This window comes from Orussus abietinus, unplaced genomic scaffold (genome assembly GCF_000612105.2).
Source record: "Orussus abietinus isolate OABI.00-Male unplaced genomic scaffold, Oabi_2.0 scaffold327, whole genome shotgun sequence".
Taxonomy (NCBI): domain Eukaryota; kingdom Metazoa; phylum Arthropoda; class Insecta; order Hymenoptera; family Orussidae; genus Orussus; species Orussus abietinus.
The window spans coordinates 1-18,486 of NW_019394652.1; the positions used below are offsets into that span (position 1 = coordinate 1).

The 18,486-nt window shown below is 42.2% G+C and overlaps 2 protein-coding genes and 1 long non-coding RNA gene across 3 annotated transcripts; 2 read left to right on the forward strand and 1 right to left on the reverse strand.

Moving 5' to 3' along the window:
* Positions 1-587: 587 nt before the first annotated feature.
* LOC105698931 (hydroxyacid oxidase 1) lies at positions 588-2,713 on the forward strand. The gene is made up of 6 exons (XM_023432945.1): positions 588-596; positions 671-807; positions 888-1,020; positions 1,107-1,223; positions 2,197-2,308; positions 2,387-2,713. The coding sequence occupies exons 1-6, from the start codon at positions 588-590 to the stop codon at positions 2,464-2,466; spliced, it is 588 nt and encodes a 195-aa protein (XP_023288713.1). The 3' UTR covers positions 2,467-2,713.
* Positions 2,714-4,944: 2,231 nt separating this feature from the next.
* Positions 4,945-8,902, forward strand: LOC105698935. The gene is made up of 2 exons (XR_001103974.2): positions 4,945-7,600; positions 7,843-8,902. It is a non-coding gene; the product is annotated as an uncharacterized LOC105698935 (long non-coding RNA).
* Positions 8,903-14,268: 5,366 nt separating this feature from the next.
* LOC105698928 (TLD domain-containing protein 2) lies at positions 14,269-18,294 on the reverse strand. Its single transcript, XM_023432943.1, has 3 exons — positions 17,944-18,294; positions 15,473-15,642; positions 14,269-15,228 (listed from the first exon to the last, which is right to left on the reverse strand). Exons 1-3 carry the CDS (start codon positions 18,277-18,279, stop codon positions 15,093-15,095), a joined length of 642 nt encoding a protein of 213 aa, XP_023288711.1. The 5' UTR covers positions 18,280-18,294; the 3' UTR covers positions 14,269-15,092.
* Between the last annotated feature and the right edge of the window lie 192 nt (positions 18,295-18,486).

An 18,486-nucleotide genomic window follows, 5' to 3' on the forward strand; every position in this document is an offset into this window, starting at 1 on the left:
TACGCATATGTATAGCTAAATTAATCTCACGCATTGCCGATAAACAATTCTAGCGTCTGTAACTGATATTGAGTAATCGCGTGATGGAAACGGAACATGGAGCAACGTCACATTTAACTCGCATTTGTAACATTAACTAATTTTATACAATGTCCGCAGATTAATGTCAATAAAATTTACAATTATTATTATTTATTAACTAACTTCCTACAATGTCTGCAGATTAGTGTCATGGAACGAAGTTATAGCTTCTGTTAAATTTTCCATAAATTTTCAGTTCATTAATGTCGGTTATGGCATAACTGGTATGTAACTCGAGTATGCGGTAAATATATCGCTACAATCATTTATGACAACTATACGGCAAATTTTTTTTCTAATTTATTCTGTAATATGCGTACATATATTGCAGACATTTCATGCAGTAAATGGTCTGTAAATTGTTTGTAAATCGATTTTTCTTATCATGCGATGACAATGAATTTCTGACTGGGATATTTTCTATTGCAATTTTAAAATTTTGTAAAACAATTAATTATTATTGGCATTCGGATACCTATACTATATTTTAAAAAAAGTATGTCAGAATGTACGATGTAAGTGTATAAAAATATTAGATAATAAGTGTAGCTATTACGTGAAGATAGATTAAATACGAATATTCTTTAATATACACAGATTAGCCAATTTTGAAGGACCCTTGTCTTACAAAATTAATATATCGAAGGAAGGATCTGCTCTGAGTGAGTACGTGAGCAATACCTTTGATACCTCGCTAACGTGGGAGGACATAAAGTGGCTAAAGAGGTAATAAACGGCAATAGACATTTGAAGAAGAGAACGGATGGAGAAACACGCTTCTTTTTTTAAGTCACTCGTTGTTACAGCATAACGCGGCTGCCGATAATCTTGAAAGGAATTTTGACGGCAGAAGATGCAATTTTGGCAGTTAAGCACGATGTCAGCGGAATTGTAGTCTCTAATCACGGTGCTCGTCAAATCGATGGCACTCCCGCAACGGTACGTTGAATGTTCGTTTCCATGAAATAATTCTATACAATTATTTTGCTTTTAATACCTGTAATTTGAGTATCTACGATTTGCAGATTGAGGTTTTGGCAGAAATTGTTAATGCAGTGGGTGACAAACTGGAGGTGTATCTCGACGGTGGAATTACTCAAGGGACCGATGTTCTTAAAGCGTTAGGTTTAGGCGCGAAAATGGTAAGGACATTCATCTAAGTTTTTTGCACGGGAAGGAAATCCACAAATAGATTGCAAAATCATATCGTGTTAGTAGAGTGTCGTTATTAAAATTTGATTTTTGGAAATTTCCCGTATTTGTAAAGCGTTAGCTTTTTGACGCGAGAATGGTAAGGACATTCGTCTATGTTTTTTGCATGGGAAAAAATACCCAATTAGTTCGTAAAATCATAACGCGTTAATAGAGTATTATTGTTAAAATTTGATTTTCGGAAATTTCCCGTATTTGTAAAGCGTTAGCTTTGGGCGCGAAAATGGTGAGGACGTTCGTCTATGTTTTTTGCACGGGAAAAAATACCCAATCAGATCGTAAAATCATAACGTGTTAGTAGAATATTATTGTTAAAATTTGATTTTTGGAAATTTCCCGTATTTGAAAAGCCTTACCTTTGGGCGCGAAAATGGTAAGGACATTCGTCTATGTTTTTTTTACGGGAAAAAATACCCAATCAGATCGTAAAATCATAACGTGTTAGTAGAGTATCATTGTTCATATTTGATTTTTGGAAATATCCCGTATTTGTGAAGCGTTAGCTTTGGCCGCGAAAATGGTAAGAACATTCGTCTATGTTTTTTGCACGGGAATAAATACCCAATCAGATCGCAAAATTATAACGTGTTAGTAGAGTATCATTGTTAATATTTGATTTTTGGAAATATCCCGTATTTGTGAAGCGTTAGCTTTGGCCGCAGAAATGGTAAGAACATTCGTATGTTTTTTGCACGGGAATAAATACCCAATCAGATCGTAAAATCATAACGTGTTAGTAGAGTATCATTGTTAAAATTTGATTTTTGGAAATTTCCCGTATTTGTCGATGATCCCAGATTCTCGCTATCGATTTCAAATACTCTGAAGATGTTATTCAAATATTTTACACCCATAGAAAATGCTCGAAACCACGAGGCGACAATTTTGTGACGTTATTTCTAGGTATTTATTGGGCGACTAATGTTATGGGGTTTGTCATACAACGGCGAGAAAGGTGCCAGAGCTGTTCTCGAGATGATGAGAAAAGAGATCGACAAGGCATTTGCCCTAGCAGGTGAAAATTTGAATTTTTACCCCTGACATAAATCGTGGATTGGTAGGACGACTTCTATAAATAATTGTTCGTTCGCAGGTTGCGCATCCGTAAAGGATGTTTCGAGGGACATGATCGTCCATGAATCACGCCTTTGTACCCATTCCTCTAAACTTTAACTTTTCCTCCGCTAACGAAACATAAACGATCTTCTCCATCTTACTTGCCTTTGAAAAGCATCTATCTACAATTGAGAAGGAAGTACAGGCCACTTTATTGGAACGTCAAGCAAACGATCTACACGTATTCGGTACACGTAAGACCTAATTAGGTGATACTATATGAGCCGCTCAGTGCACACATCGACTAACTCCACTTTTTCAAAAATCTTAAATTTAGGTGTCAAAGCACTTGGTATAGTCATAACTTTTTATATTTATAATATCTTTCCTGATTAATAGAGATTAACACCATTAAACGACACAATTTTTTTGGGCATTGAATAATAAGTAATTTATTTTAGAAGCCATTTTGATTAACTCCATACTCTAATGTAAATCGTAGACGAATACCTGGCAGTATAGTATTATTGGATTATCTGTTGCGGCCGTACATCGACGCTTTTTTTTTTTTAAACAGCCGAAGATGATTTCCCCCTTTCAACAATATGAGTAATAAAATCGCATCAGCAAACAGATAGAAAGAAGCGGAATGCAGACGGTAGTTAGTATAACAGTGATCTCTCACGCTGAATGCTACTGTATACTTCACCAATATTACACAGACTACATATTTTTTGGTCTTTTCAACATTACTCCCTGATTGTTTTTAAAGAACTAAATATTATACCGTTATAAACAAGATGAGTGAAACTAATAACAATGTGGATGTGGAAAGCAGTGATGGTTCTTCAATACGATTTATCAGCAGAAAGTCTGGGGCAAGAAGACGTTTATCGTGTTTCTCGGATTCATCCGATTGCAACGGTACAAATTCCCCAACAAACCCATCGATTGGGAGGAAAAGAAGTCGTCATCCTGATAAATGGGCACGAAATTTACGAAAGCATAACGGAACAAAAGGTTTGGCATACAGGAATAGGGGAGGAAATTTAATACCTGCAAAAACATTTGTCGATATAAAATGCAGACGATTATTTTTTGGCTATTCTTTCTTATTAATTTTATATACCGTTAGATGAAAACTATAACTGTATTTATGTATTCTACATTATATATTTGAAGTTATATTATAATAGGAATTTTAAAAAAGAATCTCTTTCATTCTTCTTACTTCATCGCATTTCTCAACTTTTTGTTTTATGGAGTTAATCACTGTGTGCACGGAGCGGCTCATATTCCAAAGGTGTCACTCGTATAATTTGATCTGCTGCTGTTACGCAAATCCTAATGCCGGGTTCGCACGGAGCGTAAACCAATTCTAAACCGTGCTTTCGTCCTACACGTTCCGTCTGAACGTACAATGGTGGACATGAATGCCCCCCCCTGCAGATACGGCATCGTCTGTGCAGGATGGGAAGGCATTGATGTCTCCCAGTGTACCATCGTGAAACTTCCGTTCGAAATCACCAAGCCACGAAACAAGGGTGAACAGATCGAACATGTTTGATTTTTCAGTCGTATGCCCCTCATCGTGAAACAAAATGACGTCCCAACGCTGATTAATTAAATTTCACGATAATGAAACAGCACATTTTCTGGATTTGTATAAAATGGAAAAGGTTCTACAAGATCCTACTTTAGAAGAATATCGCAACCGAGACTTGCAAGCGGCCACAGCTAAAAGAATGAGCGAGTCTTTAAATACATCTGGATTTGGACCAAAATAGGTGATTGCCAAATTAACAAATTTAACAAGTTCTTATTGTCAAGGATTGAAGAAAACGTGTTGCTCCCAAGTTTCATCGTTGCGATACCCCCTCTCTAACCCATTAGCGTCGTATTTTACGCTTTTCACGCTTTTATTGCGTTATTTGACAAAAGTGCCCTATTCTTATTTTCAATATTTCACGTAAAACGTAACTCAAAATGGCTCTCGGCAATTAGATCATTCATGGTCGGCGTTTCGTTTAAGGTGAAGTGAAACACCTTTCAAATCAGTCGATTCGAATACACTTTTTTTTAAGGGTATTAGACCAAACTGTCCGAAACTTTGACACATCACTCCTGATCATCTGAGAATTGTCCTGACACGTTCAAAATTTGGATTTTTTAACAAAATTTTTTAACTCAGCCCAGACCAGAACCAAAATGGCGTCGAGCTATCATATTTCGATCGATATACAATTATCGAAGGCTCTGATATGAGAATCGAAAGGGTCAGGACAATTTCACGACAATTTAGAACATTCTGGTAATCAATAAACTCGCATTTGAACGGGATAAGGGCAAAAAAAGTGTTGTTTGCGCTTCTATGCCAAAACGATGGAAATACGAGGTCTCGGAGTGAAAATTTAATTGACCTGGAAATCACAGATGGCGCAGGGGGTCCCTCTGCAGTCAATTGGGGCCCCAGAAAGCTTGAATCCAGTGGATTTCTGGAGTTTTACTTCGATTTCTTGATATTTATTGTAGGAAAACGACAGGTGGATTATGCCATTTGGTACAATATTCAATGTAATTCGACCCAGTTGTCAATATAAAAACGAACGTCGGCAACGTAGGCATTTAGAAAAATCTTCTCTATCAACGTTGTTCAAGTTCCTCGACGTGTTTCACTTCACCTTAAGACTGTCAAATTAATGCGAACGATTCACGCATTCGACCGTCGTGATTATCCACGCAGGCATATACGAGTCAGTCACGACAGTAGTTCACGTTCCATGGAAACCCGGCATAAGACTGGCAAATCATTGCGAACGATTCACGCTTTCGACCGCGGGATTCTCTACGCAGGCATACACGCTAGAATCGTTCACGACAGTAGTTCACGCCCCATGGGAACCCGGCATACGACTGGCAAATCAATGTGAACGATTCACGCTTTCGACTGTCGGGATTATCCACAAAGGCATATACGAGTTGTTCACGACAGTAGTTCACGCCCCATGGGAACCCGGTATAAGACTGGAAAATCGATGTGAACGATTCACGCTTTCGACTGTCGGGATTATCCACAAAGGCATATACGAGTTGTTCACGACAGTAGTTCACGCCCCATGGGAACCCGGCATAAGACTGGAAAATCATTGCGAACGATTCACGCTTTCGACCGCGGGATTCTTTACGCAGGCATACACGCTAGAATCGTTCACGACAGTAGTTCACGCCCCATGGAAACCCGGCATGAGATTGGTAAATCAATGCGAACGATTCACGTTTTCGACTGTCGGGATTATCCACGCAGGCATATACGAGTCGTTCACGACAGTAGTTCACGTTTCATGGGAACCCGGCATAAGACTGGCAAATCATTGCGAACGATTCACGCTTTCGACCGCGGGATTCTCTACGCAGGCATACACGCTAGAATCGTTCACGACAGTAGTTCACGCCCCATGGGAACCCGGTATAAGACTGGTAAATCAATGCGAACGATTCACGCTTTCGACCGTCGTGATTATCCACGCAGGCATATACGAGTTGTTCACGACAGTAGTTCACGCCCCATGGGAACCCGGCATAAGACTGGCAAATCAATGCGAACGATTCACGCTTTCGACCGCGGAATACACGCTAGAGTCGTTCACGACCGTGGTTCACGCCCCGTGGGAACGCGGAAAAAGAGACGAGGGGAAAATAAACGACAGCTTCTACACCATGGTTGGTATTTTATTGAATATATGGTCGCGTGCGCGAGCGTGCACGACGCGCGTGTATATGCATCCGTGTGTGCATAGGCATACGCTACATACAAACATACACTTACTTACTTCCTATGCATATCTCTGATATGGTACACACGTACGGCTATACGCTTATACACAGACGCGTGCGGACGCGCGAGCGCGGGAGGGCGGGAAGAGGCGCACCCGCCCTCGCATGGCCGTTTTACTCTCAAAGCGGACTCATCGTACCTAGCCACGTTCACGGACACGCAAGCGTGTCGGGGAATGTCCGGAACGGTCGCTTTCGGAGTAAAACCGGAACCGTCGCGGCTGCAGCCTCGCAATCGGCGTTTCCCGCGTCCGGCCGTTCCTTCTCGCGCTCGAGAACGATCGAAACCGGTGGTGTATTGACTGGTTCCGTAACTAGGGCAACACGCTACGATATCACGTCTTTGCAAATATATCCTCGTTACGATAGCGGTAATATAACGGTTAATGATACAGTGGTTATTATTCAGCTTTTGGTTATATGCGAGATAAACCTTTTCCATCCGTCTCTCTCTCTCCCTCTCTACCCTTCTATGTATATTATGTATACCTATCCTGAATATGTAATGTACACATGTGCAACATATATATGTGTAATATGTATACGATATATACATGCATTCGCGCGGGCACGCGCCCGCCCTCGGTTATAGCTTCTGGCTGCTTCTCTTTTTTGTACACGCGACGTCGATCTCGCTCTCGTTAACTCGAACGAAGCGTGTCCGCGTGAGCTCGAGTGCGCTTGCGCGGCCCGAACCTCCGGAAGAACTCGAGGACGCGTCGAATCCAAAATGGCGGCCCGACAAGGGCACTCGCGCCCTGCCGACACGGAACGTCACCTTCGCGCATTTATCGTTACGGTTAACGACGGAACTGTTTGACTTTGCGCTCTACTAGGATACACACTCATCTTATTTAGTTTAACACGGTCTTACGATTCGACGGCGTCTTCTCGTCGGGCCCGAATGTAGAAGTACGTCCGCGGGAGGAGCGATTTAGTCGAGCGTACGCATATAGAAGTGTAAAATTGTATTTGGTCCAGAGAGATTTTCCAATTCTTCTCGGGTTGGTTTCTCCTGCCCGGACCCCCGCGTTTGTCGCCTTCGTCTTCGCGGGACTCTTCCTCGAGAATCGCGAGAGTCGAGCAAAATCCACCGGGAGGGAGAGGACTTCTTCCCTGGACTGAGCGACCGGGGAAGACTCTCGAGGAGCTGCTTTATCTCACTCTGGAAAAAATACATCTTCCTCCCCCGGGCGTTTTTAAGCTCCTCCCGTGATTTTCGGAAAGATGTCCGACGAGCGTCAACGGTGCGTCGTCCGACTCGTTAACGGGGCCCACGATATTATCTCTCCCTCTTTTAGTCCTTTAACCCTTTCGTTACCTTGGACGAGATATCTCGCGACCCAATACTGGCCGATTAACGCTTTTGACGAGATATCTCGCGACCCGATACTGGCCGATCAACGCTTTTGACGAGGTATCTCGCGACCCGATACTGGCCGATCAACGCTTTTGACGAGATATCTCGCGATCCGGTAGTAGCGGATTAACGCTTTTGACGATAATCTAGCTTTCTAGCACCAATATTTTCACATTCTAGATGAATATATTTTATAACTAATTCTATTCGTATAGCTAAAAGGAAGAAATAAATACAGCTACTACCGGATCGCGAGATATCTCGTCAAAAGCGTTGATCGGCTACTACCGGGTCGCGAGATATCTCGTCCAAAGTAACGAAAGGGTTAACCGTTTGCGTACCAGATGGTTCTGAAAAAACGGGATCGAAAAGCGCCAAAGAGCGCGATCGCGCTCCTTCGTCTGTTTCGGCCAAATGCCCTGGCTTTTCTCGACACAAAATCTGAAGAGCGCGAAAGTGGCTCGTGGTACGCAAACGGTTAATGCCTGCATTTCCACCGACCTCGGGCAAAATGATAATCCTCGGTTACGAGTTGCACGTTCCCCCACATTTTAACGGGGAGATAATTTCAACTAACCACCGTTTAGATTAACCAGTCAAATTAGATCGTTTAGCTTAAGTTAATCGAACTTTAACCTAAAAACCGCACAAACGTGAGAAAAACATGGATCAGACCGGGGACGTATTAACATATCGTGACGAAACGGATGAAGACGTTTTTCATCGTATTTACAAGTACTTAATGATCGAAGTACGCTTGAAAATATTTTATATTCATTCTTAACCGAAGAAATTTACTTCTTCAGGCTTGAATCTGTTAAATAAGTTCTTGCACGAAGATAGGCGGACTTCGTGTCTCGAGAAGGGCGCATCCATCTTGATTTCTAATCAATCGGAATATCAGTCAAGGTTCGCTAAGTATAATACGTTATGTAATATACGTGGTTTTCTCCGGGTATATTACAACGTATAATACGTCCCTAGTTTTCTACGCGAGCGCAAGGTATATCACGCCTTTCTCTTTTTAAATATAAAATAAGAAATCCAATTAGAAATTTCACATTAACCAGGGTTAAGCCGATAGAATTTGAACACAAACGCCAAATTAATTATTTCTTAACAGTTTTCACGCGTTTATATGTGCGCTAAAGGACGTTAACCTCGGGAATACATATAGCATGCATCTGTGGATTCCGCCATATTGAAAATGTAAAATTCTAAACAATTTCGAACACAAGCTCCAAATTAATTCATTGTTCCTTAAAATATTTCCGTATTTACAGATGTGTTAAGAGACGTTTATAACCTAATAAAAGCCATATATCATCCATTGCGGCATTCTTCATATTGGAAACGTAATTTATTGGTTATCTACGATTATCTCCAGCAAACTACTTTGTTACGTAATATAATGAAAAACCTCGAAAAATGGGGAATTACCCAACCCTGGTATCAGCCAATCACGTGAAAGCGTTCATCGACGATTCGATTTACTTCGAATGGGGTAACGATTTGTTAATCGCGCCCTAAATAAATGTGGGGGAATATGCTTACGTTTTTAACCCATGATTAACTTACAAGGAAGATATCTGAGGTGTTCCCCTCCGATTTTGTTCATTTTTAAATATGTTATAGCGGACTAAAATCTAAGGGTCTCGTGTTTTTTTTATCGGCGGATAAACATTTTTAGGGGGTGAAATCAGGTTTCAAGGTTGGCCGTGCAAGGGGGTGAGTTGGCTGCTTCATATAGAAGCACTCGACCGGTTTACATGAAACAGCCGTCAAAATGTAGGGAATGAAGAATTATGAATCATGCATTTAGAATTTTTCAAAAAAATTCATTTTTAAGGGATGAGCCACCCCTTTGAATATTTCTATTACCCCTTACGCGAGCACTAATTGCTCTATCCATATGAAACTTGGTTAATTTATAGACCAGAACAATACAAAAAAAGTCTCATTTGGATAGAAAAATTACTGCTCGCGTAAGGGGTAAAAGAAGTATTCAAAGGGGTGGCTTACCCCTTAAAAATGAATTTTTTCGAAAAATTCCAAATGCATGTTTCATAATTCTTCGTTCCCTACATTTTGACGGTTGTTTCATGAAAATCGGACAAGTGCTTCTATATGAAACAGCCAACTCACCCCCTTGCACGGCCAACTTTGAAGCCTGATTTCATCCCCTAAAAGTGTTTATCCGCCGATAAAAAAAAAACACGAGTCCCTTAGATTTTAGTCCGCTATAACATATTTAAAAATGAACAAAATCGGAGGGGGACACCTCAGGTACCTTCCTTGTTAGAGGTTAACTTTAACGCACGGTTAGGTACCCAATGATTTAACCGAGGTAGGTGGAACCGGCATAAGAGTTTGCGAGGGACGAGCTTCTGGATATTTTTCCGTGTTAGAATCGTATGGAAGTATTCGAGTCGTGTTGGAAATATTCAAATTAGACTGCAGAGAGCGGTACGGAAATACAGAGCTGCGTCGCCCTGGCGTGTGTAGGCGTGTAGGAGTGAAAATCAAGAGGGAGGAAGAGAAATTCTGTACAATGGCGGACATGATTGCCTCCCCTGCGGATATGGCATCGCCTGTGCAGGTTGGGAGGGCATTGATGTCTCCCAGTGTACTTTGGGAGGAGAAGCTTCAGAACCGGGAAATCGTTAATATCTGTCTTGTACCGTTGCATGCGGACGTCAAAGTATATACTCGCTGACACGAAAGCGTGCGTTATATATGTATACACGCGTACTTCGTAGGAATTCAGCTCAAAAGCAGAATGACGAGTTTAGGTTCTACTTTTCCTATGTTATTCGATGTGCTTGAACGCGTATGACGTAAATGGAAATTAAGGTGAAAATGTTAAAATAATTGGACTTAACGGCTTCTTTCGGATTTCTTAATATCACAAATCTTTAGAAAAGTGAAACCGAGTACGACCAATTTTCTCTGAAAATGTTTCCACGATGAATAATAAATTGAAAAGGAAAAGAAAAAAAATGAATTCGGCGCGAAACTCTATCGAGTTTCTTGATTATATTTCGACGTCTATCATAATAAATCTGGATTAAATACCAATTTATGTTATACCTTTTTCCGCATCTCGGTATCTTAATTAATGGGAAGAAAAAAAAAATAAAAAAAAACATATTAATTTATATCCGAGCTCGTCGACTCGAAATGAGGAAAAGTGTAATTTGAACGGGCAATTTCTGACTTTTGAGCGCCCAATTTTGAAACGTATTATAGCACATTACGTACACATGCATATGTTTATCCAATATGATTAAACGTAACACTTTTCCCTACACATCGTACATACCACAGAACACGAAACATGGAAAGACGGTTCATCCTAATTTTCGCGGGATATGTAATATGCCCAAAGACCGCATATGTCCGCTTCAGGGAGCAATACGCAAGAGAGGGTCAATGCAACCGATAAGACAGATCTGGGTGGTTTCAGAGACAGAGACACGGTACGTGTCTACGGCAGATATGCAACGTTACGTCAGAACCAGAACCGACAATATTCGACCGAAGTTCGAAGCGATCCCCTTGCTCGAAGGAACGATTCGGAGGAGAATCGGCAAGTAAGAAAGATCGAACTTCTGAGAGAAATGTTGAACCTCCTCGTCTCGTCCACAAGGAAAGCAGAGCTTCGAACTCGGTTATGGACCCTTTCGAGTGGGATCGGTAATTCCTAAGAACATCCATCACGCCGTGTACGGCGACGTCGACGAAGAGCTCTAAAACGACGAAGGACAACGACACCGCTTAGCTAAACACCGAAACACGGAGCATAATTCTCCAATCCCTGCGATCAGTCTGAAATCTAATTGACAAATGTGCAAATCGCGAACAACGCACGCGGCCGCTCGTATTCGCCGTGAATCGTTATATGGGATATTTAGCGACTATATATCAATTCGCACGAGTGCTAAACCTAGCAATCTATCTCCGGGTTCTCGTCCAAGAATCGAGACTCTAGATCTGGCAAGACGAACGACGCGTTCAGCTCGACAGTCGCAAGGTCGCCTTGAAAATCTCGCCGAAAGGGTGCATTGCCTAGATGCTTCTCCGCGAATCGCGCGGCAACGCCCTCGGCCGTTCGTTTGGCATTCGCGAAATCGACGCTAATATCTCCGGGAAGAGGTAGGATCCTTGGAAGAGTCGACTGTACGATGATCCATTTTTGCGGCCCGCGGAGCCCTTTCTTGAACAATCGCGTCGTGTGCAAAAAAACACCTTACGCACTTTGCCAATCGTGGACCTTTCGGAAACGTCAAATAGTCCACTATTTTCCGTAATCGCAATCAAATACCCTACTTCGTTGAGTATTTGCAGGTTCATCTCGCGTTGCTTCTTAAAATATATTCTTTGAATTTCCCGTTTCGGTACTTTTACGCAACGACACCACGTAGGGTCGGTGGCGGGAATATATTTTGAAGAGTACTTAGTATTATAAGCGTCGAGTAGTGGGGTGTTCGATGCGAAAAACGTTTAGTGGTTGACCGTTTCCGTCCAGGCCGTTTTGATGACGGTTACTTCCGCTTAAAATGAAGAATACAAATACCTCGAGACTCCGCAGCCACGGATAACACCGGCTAAAAGTTGGTAATACTTTTATTTATCCCTACGATCTATCCGTACGCGGTTGTAGGGGGACACAGTTGGTGTATAATTTTAAGCACATACAACTCCTTAAAACGATCAATGCACAATCGACTTTTCATGCGTATGTCGCTTGCGCGACGAATTTAAACGCGCTTAATCGTTACGACTTTACGTTCTAGGATCTCGGATAAAACATTTCAATAGTCCGAATCATTTGGTGGGAAAACGTTGCATAAAGCGGTTCGCGAGTTAACTGGTCGCGCTATCAACGGTCTCTTCTTTTACGGGCTCTCGATAAGACATCGTGCTTCTTTAGTCGCGAAAATATTCAATCCCGAGGGTCGCCTAAAGTTTATGTACCAAATCGGGTTTCTCGAAAGTGGTTCCCGACGAAGCTCTCAAGCAACGCTTCCGGTAGTTTTCTTAGTATCACAAGAATACATCTAGGTCTCTAATTTTATTCTAGACAGTACTAATCTTATCAACGTCGTTACGTCTCTCGCGTTACATACTCAAAAGGAACTACCCTATCAAACAGGTGGTAACTGCGTGATCAGTTGTCGCTTTGATCGAACCTTTCTATTTTCCTCTCGAGCCAAGTAAAATAACGCTCGACGATCCTCTATGTAACACTTCTCGCGTTCGAGTTGTCCACTAAAATTCTTACTCTCTACCGTTCTATGTCTACGGTTCTCGTGTCGTTGAACGATTTAACATTAAACGCTTACCAGCGAACAGGATGACGAGTGGTGTTTTAAAGCTCTCCTAAAGTGGATGTCAGTCGTGAAGGTTTTGCGCAGAAAGGACATTAAGCTCGCTCGCTCCTGAGGAAGGTTGTGCCAAATGGTGCTACCAAGATTTCAATCGCCCGCTTCGAAAATGCTTCGCTTAAATTGTCATTCACGCGAAGCGACTCCCTCTCGTTTAAATATCGTGTCAAAATTCCTGTTATATCCGAGAAAATCGCGACCACGTTCAAATTTGGACGACGTCGCAACCAATGTCCACGTCGTGCGTGATATCCGCACCTTAAGGTGTTATGAAAGTGTCGTACACATATACCAAAAAAGTGAAAATATGAAAGTTCTCTCCAAATTGAATGCACTAAATAATTACAAAAATTTAACGCGTGATTATGGAGGCCTTAAGAAAGAATGCGATGCTCGTGAAATATCACATTGCAAAGAAAAATGTCATTCATCCCATACTAGAACCAAGGACATATATTTTTATTGAAAACTGAAATTTTATGAGCATCCAGTTCTTCCTCAGGGCCTCCATAATCACCTGCTGAAGTATCAAATGATTCGGTGCACCGATTTTACAGAAAAGTTACATATTTTTACGTCTTGATATATATAGAATGACCGTTTCATTTCACCTTAAGACACCGCAAGATGTGACGTTTAACGGCACGAGCGAGTACACTTCCATCTTGAAAAAGAAACGTATACGACAGAAATGAACTCGGTGAAAAAAAATGTATTTAATGAATAATTGAAGTAGAACAAAAAGAGGTCTAAATTACTCCGAACGTTTGACTCGCTTAAGGTCCCAGATTCGTGCCCCGGTGCCGAGCTCGTGCGGATAAGAACTTAACCCTTATCACTCCACCCGGCAGTAACGGTGCCGCCTTCTAATACTCTTCTAATATTCTTGGAGTGATAAGGGTTAATCGGCACCGTGTCAAAAGGACTTCTTCGGCATGGAAATGGCTTGCGGTCGAGTAATCGTAGAGAGCGGGGGTGGGATGACGATGCCGGTGAGCGTGGGTAAATGTGCACTCCTTCGAGTATTCTTTCTCTCGCCGTTTGCGCCCAAAGAAGGAAGAACGGAGCGAAAGAAGTCTCGAAGGCACGGGCGAGTGTTCGTTGTGGTCAGTTCTCACGTGAAGCGCCTTTCGCCTTTCTTCTCTCCTTTGCATCGAGTTACGTCGGGCGTTCTCTGTCCCCTTTTAGATCCTAGATGCTAGGTGCCGAGGTACGCACGTGTTAACATGAGAGTGTTTGCGGCAATCGCGCGTAACTTCGGTGTTAAACGATGCGCTATGCGTGTGTTCCGTGAGGTGTCCGATATCTCTTCCCTCCTTTTCTGTATTACAATTAATGATTACAACACGACTGTAACATATATTTACATTCACTATCTACATTATCTACACATCAACAAATGGTTAGTTAGCGTTTCGTAGTATCGTGTTGAATCTCTGGTTACCATTGGCTTAGAATTTGATCTTTTGGTAGCTCCGATCCTCGTCCGAGCGTTCGTGCTCCGCGGCGACTGTTTCGTTCGTCCGCGTTTCCGGCGGCGATCGAGGCACAAAGTAATCGTAATCTTGACAACTCACGGCGTCGAAACGCGTCGCGCAAAGGTGCCCCCATCGATCCGGCACGATCGACCGAGTATCGATTGAGTTTAGCATATATGATATATATATATATATATATAAAAAGAAACGGGATAAAATAAATACGCTTAATTAAAAAAAGAAGAGAAAAAGAAAGGGAAGGAAAATTAAGAATAAATGACAGTCTGTAAAAGCCGAGTCGTCGAAGGCCTCGGGAGCTAACGGGTAGACATTTCTGCCGTTGCAAGATCTTCTCTCTCCTTTCTCATCCGCTTCCCATACGGCGTTCCATCCTCCCTTCCGCGGTTCAGTCTAAAGTACTTCTCTTCCTCTCGTGTATGTACATTCCCCAATCCGTCCGGTTGCCTTCATCGACTTCTTCCACCTCCGACGAAGCGAAACTACCAAGTTTCGGAAGGTGAGGCGCTTCTCCGAACGACGACAGCTTCGCAAAACCCGTTGAAAATCTCCTTCGACTTCTCTCCTGCTTCTGAGGTCGGGTCCCGTCGCGGAACCTCCGATTCAGGTTAAATTAGGCTGAGGCGAGGACGAGAGTGAAATCGTGGGTAGGAACGAAGCCGTGTCCTATATGAATGCCCAACATTCCAAAGTTTTCACGACGAAATCCTCCCTGGGTGCCAGCGGCTCGTTGCCGTACGTGCTACAGGATTGCGTCCTTCCTTGGTACAGGTCTCCGTCCAGCCACAGTCCGAATTTGCCGCTGTAAAAGGTATCAGACTTGGATTAGATCTCGAAACGGATTTCATCGGCTCGTTCCGGAGTCGATAAATCATCTCGTCTTATCCGGATTCGATAAAGCTTTTCCCGCATTGCGGGGGTTTGTCCGAAGGCCAAATAACTCGGCTACGAACTGTACGAGAAACCGGTGAGAAAATGGATGGGAATAGAAATCCCAGTTAAAATAGACCAGATGGCCTTGCGGAGGGAGGATAATGTGTACTTACTCTCCGGCGCCTATTGCGAGACTCTCGTTGTTTCCCTTGATGAAGAAGGAGTTGTTGCCTGTCCAGTTGAAGGCTTGGAACCTTGGCGTGAACCTGAAGAGGAGGGATTCACCGGTACCGTAGAAGTAGTCGCTCACGTGCAAAGAGCAAGACGTTAAAGCACCAAAAACCTGTGAAAATTAACAATCACTTAAGAGGTTATGAAAGGCGATAAGAAATTTAATCGAGGTCGATAAAGTAAAATTCATCTATACCCTATTTGGGGGGGGGGGATGACGTTTTGAATACTCAAGTGGTAACATAAATTGGCGCGTCCCATTATCGACATTTATATTTACGTCGAAGTCTTTTACAGTCTACGTTGAGAATTATACGAACTGAAGGGTTCTATATATCATTTCGGTAAAGTAATAATAAAAAGATCGACGTAAAACTGCCGAAATCCCAGGAATTCGTGACTGTTTATATTTTGACCAACGTCGCCATCTAGGACGTTTAGCTGCAACTAAATTTTTGCTCTCAAAACTGGTGTTAGCCGCAGGACAAACCAGCATTCTCTTGCAATCGTTGGTGAAAGTATTTACTACATTTTCCCATCTGACTGTAATATTTCGTTTCCACGGTATTCTAAATTGTTCGAGCTAGGCTCTGAAACTCTTCATTTTCGATTCTAAGCCTCCAAGACGCGCAAAACATCGAAAACGTGCCCGGACCACGCCATGTTGGTTCTTGTCTATGGGAAGTAAATAAATATTTGGTCAAAAATGAAATTTCATGAGTTTCAGGGCCTACTTTCGGGCCTCCATATTCACGTGGTAAAATTTGAAACGAATCGGTACACCCAATTCGGAGAATACTTTCCCCAACGATTTGACTTCTCAGATATATATAGGCTGACTCTTTCATATCCTCTTAAGGTGAAGTGAAACACGTCGAGGAACTTGATCGACGTCGATAAAGAAGATTTTTCTAAATGCCTACGTTGCCGACGTTCGATTTTATATTGACAGCTGGGTCGAATTATATTGGGTATTGTACCAAATGGCATACTCCACCTGTCGTTTTCGTACAATAAATATCAAGAAATCGAAGTAATACTCCAGAAATCCTCTGGATTCATGCTTTCTGGGGCCCTAATTGACTGCAGAGGGACCCCCTGCGCCATCTGTGATTTCCAGGTCAATTAAATTTTCACTCCAAGACCTCGTATTCCCATCGTTTTAGCATAGAAGAGCATACAACACTTTTTATGCCTTTATCCCGTTCAAATGCGAGTTTATCGATTACCAGAATGTTCTAAATTGTCGTAAAGTTGTCCTGACCCTTTCGACTCTCATATCAGAGCCTACGATAGTTCTATATCGATCGAAATATGAGAGCTCGACGCCATTTTGGTTCTGGTGTGGGCCAAGTTAAAAAATTCTTTTCAAAAATCCAAATTTTGAATATGCCAGGACAATTCTTAGATGATCAAGAGTGATGTGTCAAAGTTTCGGACAATTTGATCCAATACCCTTAAAAAAAAGTGTTGTATTCGAATCGACTGATTTGAAGGGGGTTTCACTTCACCTTAAATGGTTTCCTTCTCCGTTACATTTTCTTGTACCAGCGGCACGGACTTTTCATTTCGACACGAATATGACACTTTTTTTTCGAGAGTATTGGATCGAACCATCCGAAACTTTGACACATGACTGGTGATCACCCAGGAATTGTCCTGACACTTTCAACATTTGGATTTTTGAAAAACAAATATGTTTGGACTTATCCTAGACGAGAATCAAAATGGCGTCGAGCTGTCATATTTCGATCGATATACAAGTATTGAAGGCTTTGATATGAGGAACGAAAGTCTCAGGACAATTATACATCAAGTTAGAACACTAATAATGGAGAAATTCGCATTTAAACGAAATAAAGGCAAAAGAAAGTGTCTTATTCGCTTCTGTGTTAAAACGAAAGTAGTACGAGGTCTCGGAGAAAAAATTTAGTTGCCCCTAAAATCACGGATGGCGCAGGGTGCCACTCTACAGTCAATTAGGGCATAAAAAACCGTGAATCCGGGAGATTTCTGAAGTTTTCCTTCGATTGCTGTATAATTATTGTGCGGAAACAACAGATGGAGTACGCCTTTTAGTCCTATACCCAATATAATTCGACACGGCTGTCGATATAAATTCCAACGTCGGCAAAGTAGGTATTTAGAAGAATCCTTTTTACCGACGTCGATCAAATTTCTCGACGTGTTTCACTTCACCTTAACATCGGAGAACTTTCTAAATGACAACCCGTAAACTAGAATGAATGTAATTTTTCTTTTCACGTTCTAAGAACTTGATTGCATTCTTCCAGATAACATGGAAAAGGCATAATCTGCCTTTCGCTATTTCGGGGGTGTGCGCGAAAGGGGAAGTCTACCATAGAACGGCGATGCAACGTTAGGAATGATTTTTCCTAGCGTTTAGACTTACATTCCCCTCCGTGTCTTCGATGACGAGAAGGATCGGACTCTCAACTTTAGCCATCTTGCGATACATGCTGTTGAGGCTGAAGCCATGTTGGCTCGTGCTGAAGACTAGAGTCCAGGGGTAGCCCTCGGTCCTGGCAGAGAGATGCCGGCAAAGGTGTTCTCTGTGTTCCTCGCTGAGGATTTCGGTAGTGCCCACCAGATCCGGAATCGTCACCTCCGTGCCGATCAGATCGGGAAGTATCACGTCCGTGTCCAAGGAGATCCCGGTGTTTGCATTTAGAGCTCGCCTGAGCTCCTCGCTAATAGACAGCGTCTGAAGAAACGAAAGATTAAGCATTAGCCCATTGGAGAGTAACAATTAATTCCATCATTCTCGAAAATCCGGGAACGAGGACGATCGGTCGAACGAGAAACTTTATGGAAATATCGTACGGAAGCTTCGTCGATCTTCGTTTTCTCGTTCCACCTTAAGGTGATGTGAAAGTGGCGTTAAAGATGTCCGGTTTATGACACTTTCCTCCGAACTGGGTGTAAGTATTAAATG